Here is a 9,721-nt window from a genome sequence, read left to right as displayed (position 1 = left end):
TTATGCACCCAAATACACAAATTTACCCTCAATGGGCCAAATTATCAAAACATCATAATATTCAAATGTGGACCCACATGCATGCATATAACATCATATTATAATATAATTCACATAAACATGCACATAATCATTTAATGACATAATTAAACAGTTATGGCCCTCCCGACCTACTAATCCAGCCACTAAACTGCATTAGGGATTCGGGGCATTACAACTATTTTGGAGAAAACTTTCAAGTAGCTATTGCACGAGTGCATGAATGGTTCCCCAATATTTTTTATTTGTGCGTTAAATCTAGGAGATTTTTTTTCCCCAGTATTCTGTATGTGTGAGCATCTCGCATATGACATTAAGCAACATTATTATTTGAATATGTTACCTTTTGAATTTTGATAGAAGCAAGCCCTTAAAGGACTTTTGTTTGTTTGGCCTCATGCTCTTGACATTGACACTTGGAGGGACATTGTAATGTATGTGAGGTCTTAGCTTCACATACATTTAAGTGAGGTCCTTGTTTTAATTCATGGTCTTAGTCTAACTGTCTTCTACATTTATTAGAGGTCCTTATTTAAATTTGATTAAGAACAATAATAATGTTTAAAGGCTCTGAAGATCTCTATGTATATGGTTTTGTAAGTCTCTTTCTGGGTTATTAGGCATTCCACTAGTTACAGGGCAATGAGGTTTTAACATATTCTTATCTCATATATTCCTTGAAAGGGTATTTTGATTCAGCAAAAAATGATAAAATTGCATAAGGCAATGTATTTTACCTTTTTTTTTCTTGCTGCTTTGAGTTGTTTATTTTTGGATGTGTTTATTATAAATATTTTATCTAGTTTGTTCCTGAGGTGTTATTTTTGGATAGCAAATATATGGCATATATCTAGTTTCTTATTGTTGTTCTTGAAATGGATGTTCCTTTGTCATTTCCTTTGGAAGTAAGTTTGTAGCTTGTCATTTATTATTTGGTTTTTCTTTAGGAATAGTCTTGTATTTGCATTTAGAATTCGTATTGAATCCTTAGGTCTTACATAGATGGTAAGTGTGGATAATGAAGTTCTTATTACAATGACTAATGCAGAAGCATGTGTGTATTTTGATGGAGGTGAATGAAATTCTAAAGTACAAGCTACTGCTTTAGATGAAACTTAGACTGATAGTGTATAGTTTAGTATTGGCAGAACTCATATAAGTGAAATGACTCATGTTCGTGATGAAATTGCTGATCATATGGAGAGCTTATCAACGATAGTTAGATTGAGTAAAGACACTAGTTGATTGTTATGACTCATTTAATATTTTTCTTTAAATTTGGACACTTATCCATTCATATGTTTTTATTTTGTTATGTATACTTTATTGATTTTGTGTTATCTCATGGATATATATTGAGTTTTGAGATTTAATATGATTAATTTGATATTTTTTATTATAATTTTCTTGTATTTATTTTTAAAATAATATATAGTGGTAAGAAAAAACATTTTTATCTTTTAGTTTAGAAAATAAAAATATGTTTACCAAATATGTTTTTTGCTTTCAAATTTTTTAAACAAAAAATAAAAATAAAAGTTACTAAACATATTTTTATTTTTTAAAACTAAAAACAAAAATAGTTACCAAACACATTTTTATTTTATAAAAATAAAAAATATATATTTTTAATTTTGTGTTTAAAAAATTTAAAAACAAAAATTTTAACAAACTCAACATAAGTTTTTAGCAAAAAAAATTTCATATATTTATACTATCTCTGCCTTTGTGCAAGTGTATATTTCTCTAGTTTCCCAATAAATATTTGTTAGTGGGCACGACTGATATTTATTTTTAGTCATAAAAGAGTTAAATGCTAGGATTTGAACCCAAATATTCTAGGGATTTGGACCCAAATAATTAATAATGAAAATGAGGTGGATTAACAATTTGAAAGTTAAATTCATACTTGATTACTTTTTTTTCATTTATTTAAATATTAAAAAAATAACGATTTGGAAATCTCCAAATGTTTTGCCAAATCTAGAGATTTAACTCGTTGGATGACAATTAAAAATTTAAAGCAAAATGATTAATTGTAAGGGACATTCCCATTATGTTAGTTTTATATGAGTATTAGAATTACAAGGGAAAAATAATTTCAACTATTATGGCAATTGTACACAAAATCAAGAGTTTAGGGAAAATTAATAATAGTTCACATTTTGAGCAAACATGAAAAGGGCAAAATAGTCATTTTCCCTATAATATATGTTAGAGATAAAGTAAAATACTTAATGATTGTATATTGAATCTAGCTACTTTAAAATTCCTCTTAAAGATTAAGATTGTAATCAGAACCAAACTCGGATTGGAATTAGTATCCAAATTCCACTAAAAGAATCTAAAGTAAAGAAAGATATGATAATTAATCATCAAAATTATCCACACAATTAATTATAGTAAGAGTCAACAATGTTATTGATTCAAAGTAATAATAGTATTTCAATAAAATATGTATATTTTGGGGGGGTTCAACATTAACATATTATACTTGCTAAGAAAAAACATGAAACATGAGGAAAATTATTCCTGTAATATATTATTGGATTATCTTCTGTATATAAATATATATATTTATATCATTTTCATTGGGTGCTTATTTGTAAGTGTTATTTTTATACAATTGGTATCTAAATTTTGACTATAAATTATATTGAACCAATAAAAAAATTCCATCTATGTTCAGATTAATAACTTCGTACAATTTTAAATTTTAATAAGCTAAATATTAAGAAGAAGGTTAATTATCTTCTCAAGGATTCTTATCTTTTAAAAAAATTTCATTAAAATACAAAAATAAAAAATAGATTTATTAAATAGTAGAGACCCTTTTGATTATATTATATATAGTTCAAAGAAAACGATTTAATAATAATAAAAAAAAGAAAGAATTGTACTTCTTTATACAATGATAATTATTGAATGCTATTTAATAAAAATAAATAAATATCAATAACGTGAGCAATAAATAGACACATTCAACCCTTGTGATCATTGACAATAATATATATGTATATTAGGAGATGTCATTTTCAAATTTTTGTACATTTCTATCCCAAATACACTTTAAAAGCTAACCAAATTAAATGCATTTGTAATGCTATGAAAAGTACATAGTCGAATATTGTATATTGTTCCAATCAATCTATTATTTTATGCACCATTTGCTATCTCCAAAGAAAGCAATCTTTTTGAAATTTACTATAAAATGAACAAGCCAACATTATCGGCTAGTATACTCTTTATACTTCTATAAATATTATATATAAAACTCAAAATCCATATAATATATTTCATATAATTTGTTCTATAAAATTCAAGTGAAATCGAACTTAATAGATAGTTAAAATACATTATTTGTGTTGAATTAGAATAATAAATTTTGGTGGAGAAATAGAGATGGCATAGTTAGTGCTTGGATATGTCTAATTAGAAAGCTTTTTTTAACTTGTTGAGATATTTGGTATTTAAAACTAATGATGGGAGGCAAAACTAATGAAAAAAAAAAAAGGGTCAATGATTGAAGATTGATAAGGTCAATTTATGTGCATATAATTAAAGAAATGCGTATAAATATATACTAAAAAATTTAATACTATTCCATCTATTCCTTGGTAATTAGTGTAATATTTTATACTAAATGTGCAATAGGACAAAATCATCCACCAATTAAAGATTATGCACCCGATGATATGCCAAAAGGAAACCCATTATCTATTGTAGTCTGTCTTTCTAATTTTTTATATTTTTTTAAGAAAAGAATAATCTGTATTATTTTCTTTCAAATGGTAACTACTTAAATTCAATATATTTTTTTAATAAACAAAAGAAGTGTAAGTTTGAATATCAAAGCCCAACAAGGTTTTCATTATTTATTAACTTTTATATATATTTTTAATGCTTAAAATTCCACTAGCTAAGCTATTACTGAGCTGGGTCCACTTTTCTTAATATAATATAACATGATTTCTAAGGTACACTGAGAATTTGTCAAATGAAACATTTGGGTTGATTTTATTTTATTTTATTATTAAAGTACTATCAAATAAATTTTTTTATTTTTGCTGTGAACTTTCAAATTAAACATTGGTTTGCAACTTAGAAAACCTGAGTTTAAAGTAACTACTGACCAGTCAATATTATTACATCATAATCCAATCAATTGAGAGTTGACCACTAAACTAATGGAGTTGATTATTAATTCAAAAGAGAAAAAAGCAAATCTCCCAAGTTACTCAAAAGCAAAACCAACTCCAATTTGTGGTCCACGTTAATAATTTAATCAAACTTATATGTTTCATATAATACTATATACACATTATTTAACCTCTAAATGGAATAAACTAGTTTCAGTAAGCTAGTTTCAGCATACATACATATGTATATATATATATATAAATATGTATACTTGCATATATTGGTAGATTAAGAGATGGCTACATACATAGTATTCACTGCATTGACAACATTCCAATAGTATGTTCCTACTGTTTTCATTTGACTTTGGATTTTAACTTTTTCTGACCGTATAAATGGATGATAATGGCAGTAGTTTCATATCATTGGTTTTACTTTTTGAGTTTTAGAATCAGTTCTGTATAAAATTGTTTGGTCATCCACATCAATCAAGATCAAGTTCCTTATCAAATGGGTCAAAGAGGTTCTTGTAATCCTATCCCCACACCACTATTGATGACTACCTCTACTGTTATTTTATTCACTTGATCAATAAGACAATAACAATACAGGCCCTGCAAAACTGTATTTTCCCATTATTTGCAATAATACATGAGATATATAAACTAAAGTAAACAAGGGAATATATGCATATCCAATCATTTTTTTTATTCAACTGCATGATTAATCACTGAAAATGATATAGGATGTGATATAACAAGCTTTTATTTAGGTTATGACAGGAAATAAAATGAGTAAATATATCTATATAGCTCTTTGTGTTCAAGAGGTGAAAAACACAATCTCTCTAGAGAAATAGACACGTATAATTTATAACACTTGAACGCAACTTCTTATAACATCAATATTGATAGTAATATGTGCACATACTCTTAACACTAATTGGTTAATTCCAGTATAGATGTATGTATATATAAACCAAAATCAAGTTTGAGAAGGAACAGAGATTTACAGATGAAATCATAACTAAAAAAAGATGCGTATATTATATTCAAGTAGTTAAGACACTGGATTCTCCAAGTGGTCGAGTTCATAAAATGAGAATAGTTGAACTAACAATTGTAAGCAATGAATTTTCTGGGATTTTTATTCTTTAACAGATTCATCAACATACAGAATCATTGTGGGATTCAGAAACACTAGTTCGTGTTTTTTCTGCCTTAGAATCATCAAGATAGTTCTGATAAATGTAAGAGGCGAAACCCCATATTGCCATAAGCATAGCAACTATCTTGACACCATTCATCTTGTCGTGAAAAATTATCACAGAAGCCATTGGGGTTACAGCCAAAGAGAGAGTGCTAATTACATTGGAGAAGAGAGAAGAGACCACAAATATCAGTCCCACAACACCAACCGAGCAAACTTGCCAAGCCACAGCTGTCCAAACCAAAGTCATCACATAAGCGAATCCTCCTTTACCGAAACCCTGCATTTCTCCATGCAAAGTCTTCCACTCTCCACTAGCAAAAAGACCAATGAGAGCAGCACAAGTGGCCACCAATGATGTATAGATTTGCATTTCCAGTACCACAGAGAAGGTTTCCCGTTTCAGAACCTTTTGGAATGAAAGTTGCATAAGAGAAAGTAAAAGAGAGTATATTGCAGAAGCTGCGAGTGTGCAAATGAAACCGATGATGTACTTTGACCTTGAGACTCCTGCTGGTCCACCAGAGTCATCATTGACGGCAATGAGGGCAGCAGATAGTGATAGGACAACCACAGAGTTAAGAATCAAGGCAGTGAACTTCTGAGAATTGATAAAGTATGAGAAAACTGCATTGAAAGCTAATTGGGTTGCACAAATAAGGGAGTAGGTAGAGGCTGAGAGATATAAGAGTCCAATGGAGTACAACATATTGTCACCAGCTATAAGAACTCCAAGAAAGAAGTAAATAGAGGCAAGTACTTTAATGGAAGGTGCAGTAAAATTGGCTGAAGGATATTGGGAAGAAGAAGAAAGAAGAAAAAGAGGGATAAAGAGGAGTGGGAAGGCTGCAGTTTGGACAAAAGTAGCCATCCATTTACTATTACCACCCTGGTCATAATAAAATCGGCCAAGTAAAACAGCAGCTGCCTGACCAACCAGAAGGAATATTATATTGAGCGCCACCAAAAACCACCATTGCCAGCGCTTAAGTTTAGCAAATTGTAATTGTGATGGTGAAGGTTCTTCTTTGGATAAGATTGGCTCTTGATTATCTGTGTTAAATACAACATTTATAAACAAATGAATCTCTGTATATACTCATCAATCATTCAATAATTTGTAATGCGTTTGGACTCAGTAATACATAGCCATAAAATAAGTAACAAAATATTGCGACATCCACACTAAGGTCTTAATATTAAAGCAAAATCATGCCAGAGCCATTCGTTATTCAGATGTCATTGGTAAAGTAGTTCAATAAGCACATTAAGTTGTATTCTTCAATTCATTTTATTTAGAAACAACTAAATGGGCACGCTAGGATAGGAGTTCGCAGGCCTCCAAAAATGGGCTACAATGCACAAGCTGCTAATGCAAATGTACAAAACATTCACAAAAAAAAAACATGGAAAGATATTCAGTTGATTATTTAGATTTAACTAATAATCAGTATTCAGTTGTAAGCAAGTTTATGTTGTGATTACTCATTTCACATATTTCAAATTTATAAATGGCCTTCTACTAAGTTGCAGAGCCACGTGAACACACTTCTTTTCTCTCATGAGAGTGGAGGTCAAGCAACACCAAAGTAAACACTTGACAAAGGCAAAGGGCTTAAATACCACAGGGGTGAGCATCAAGAATTAAGGTTTGGTTACAATATCAGCACAGCCCCCAAAAAATAAACATCTATGAAAGTAAAACAATGCCTAAGGTACAAAGTTGTACATACAACAATTTTTTTTACAGAGATGCTAACAAATCTCCTCTTGTTCCATATTTAAATCAAGCACAGAATTCAGTGAATTTGTTGTTAAAAGGAAAAAAAAGGAGAAAAATGAATAAATGGTGAAAGTGCATAAAGATGCTTATAGTCAACATAGTGTATTAGATAACTAGAGAAACAGAAAATAGGATATCCAATCTTACACTTACATAAAATTGTTTACTGCTTTCAAGTTCTAACCACAAAAGCTATAAGACCTCATAATCACAAATTTGAACCTGTATATCTATACATGCACATATATATATATATATATAATTTTTCTTAAAATATCAGTAAAATATAAAACTAAGAAAGAACTTCTGAGTATAAATTGCTAGAAAGGCTTAACCCGTTATTCTTTTAAACATAGGAAATTTGTTTACAAGCTTAATGAAAGGTAAAAAAATAGAATGTACTGACAATTGTGCTCCAAAACTAATAAATGTAAACAAACTTGCTTTTGCAGCTAAAATGGGAAGGGGAAAAACGTAAAATGATCTGTCCTAATTCAAACCATTTTAGGTTCATCAAAACAGCTTATAGTTCAACATCTCTTACGGAAAAGTACACCAGCAGAGAAGAGCTGCAATTCATGCTATCAACACATGTAAGAAAGAAGACAACACCATTTTTGTTGACTCTTCCCTCGTAAAGTTGACCCATTAATGTCAAGATCCACCAACAAATGGAGTCAACAGTACAGATTTTATTAACCTTATTAAATTTATTGATCCGCCCCACGAAGCTCAATAACATACATATTCAAATACTAACATAATACGTGATCAAGATACAGAACACTAAAATCATAGATTCAATGACATCGACATACAAAATACTGACACAATACACAAACAGAAAACCAAAAGCATCAAATTCAAAACCCAGTTCTGTAAACCATCAAACAAGTCCAACCCATCTATATAAATACAAATACACACGCATAAACCTTATTCAGGGATTTCATGGAAAGAAAATAAAGAAAACCCATGTGAAATATATGTGTAAAAGAAGGGAAAAGAGAGAACCTGGCATGTCGTTGAAAGTGTGTGGAGCTGTGGAAGTGAAGGAAGAAGGTTGGTTTTGGGGGTTGAATGGTGGAGTATTATTGGGAAGGAAGTGAGGGTTTAAGAGGGGATTGGATTCACTCAACAAAGAAGCGATTTCTTCGCTCTTTGAATTCGATTCTCTATTATACATGTTTCTCATGAGTTTTGGTGTTTCACGGGGAGACTTTGAATTAGTTTTTCCACCCTTCTGAAACTGCCACGTGTATTTCATAACACTTTTTTTTTTTTAATTATTTGTTTTCGTCTTAAATGATATTATTATTATTATTGCTGTACATATATTGAAATAATAAAAATAATAAAATATGGACATATTAAAATTAGACCCAAAAAAGAAAAGCTAAACCATCATTTAGTTTTACATGAAACACGACAACAAAAATCATCGCACAAAACATATATTTAATTGTTCTGCTTAATTAGGTAGTCAAACTTAATATACGTCTTTCTACTACCTTTCCTATTCCATGGATATACCATATAGTCTTTTTTTTTTATTATTTCCCTTTCTTTCTAAATAAAGATATACGTCTAAATAATGTTAAAAAAATTGGTATTCTTGTTGGCCGGGTCTTAATTAGATGCATTTCATATTTATTAAACAAATTAGTTAGATATATTATGTTACATATGAACATATACAAATTGAATTTTTTTTCTTTAGCATAATTACTAGTTCACGTTGAGGAGTTATCGTATCACATTATAATCAAACATAACACTATAATACGAATTTTTATTTCTACCCCTACAAAAAATTGTAATATAAATACTTAATTTTAAGATAAAATTTGCTTAGTTTTAAATTTATAAATATGTTTATTGAAACATATACTTATTTTTATTATTTTTTAATTATCATATAAATTTTAAATAAATAAACAATATCATAAAAATAGATAAAATATATTTAATTTAATGTATGACATAAATGTATTAAAAAATTATGACAAAATATTGTCTGTAATTTTAATAAAAATTGGTTCATTTTTTCTTCTTTAATATAGAATGAATTACAATTCTATAGTATATATAAATATTTATATCAATAATCTCTATATATAAAATATCTAAATACAACATTGACATAAATATATATATTTACATGGCTATATGATATATATATAAATTACAATAATATTTAAAAAGAAATTAATAATAGAATAAAATAATAATAGTATACATGCATCAACTATTTTTAGTTTCTAATGTAACTCGCAATGTCTTTTGGTGAATTTGATGAAGAAAAAGAACTTCAATCACTTAATAAAAAATAAATTATAACACAAATTTATAAGATAAAAAAAATGATATGTATGACTTTATTATTTTTAAATAAATATGATTTAATTATTTAAATTATCATAAAATATATTTAAAATATCATATTTTAATTAATTAATTAATTAATTTTTATTTAAGTTTATGTTTGTTCTAATTTTTTAATTTCGACAACAATAGATTATATATTATATATTTAATATAATATTAATA

At 28.2% G+C, this 9,721-nt stretch overlaps 1 protein-coding gene across 1 annotated transcript; it reads right to left on the bottom strand.

The window, feature by feature from the left end:
- Positions 1 to 5,202: 5,202 nt before the first annotated feature.
- Positions 5,203 to 8,371, bottom strand: LOC133803165 (probable purine permease 11). The gene is made up of 2 exons (XM_062241125.1): positions 8,186 to 8,371; positions 5,203 to 6,441 (listed from the first exon to the last, which is right to left on the bottom strand). The coding sequence occupies exons 1-2, from the start codon at positions 8,364 to 8,366 to the stop codon at positions 5,345 to 5,347; spliced, it is 1,278 nt and encodes a 425-aa protein (XP_062097109.1). The 5' UTR covers positions 8,367 to 8,371; the 3' UTR covers positions 5,203 to 5,344.
- Positions 8,372 to 9,721: the final 1,350 nt, after the last annotated feature.

This window comes from Humulus lupulus, chromosome X, assembly GCF_963169125.1.
Source record: "Humulus lupulus chromosome X, drHumLupu1.1, whole genome shotgun sequence".
Taxonomy (NCBI): domain Eukaryota; kingdom Viridiplantae; phylum Streptophyta; class Magnoliopsida; order Rosales; family Cannabaceae; genus Humulus; species Humulus lupulus.
Note: the sequence above shows the minus strand (reverse complement) of the source record. Positions and strands in the feature narration are given on the sequence as shown.

What these genes read in the sequence shown, in the direction of transcription:
- LOC133803165 (XM_062241125.1), bottom strand. Translation starts at nt 8,366, where the DNA reads ATGAGAAACATGTATAATAGAGAATCGAATTCAAAGAGCGAAGAAATC. An exon ending in CACTTTCAACGACATGCCAG is followed by an intron (nt 6,442 to 8,185) that starts GTTCTCTCTTTT and finishes TATTTAACACAG; the next exon opens with ATAATCAAGAGCCAATCTTA.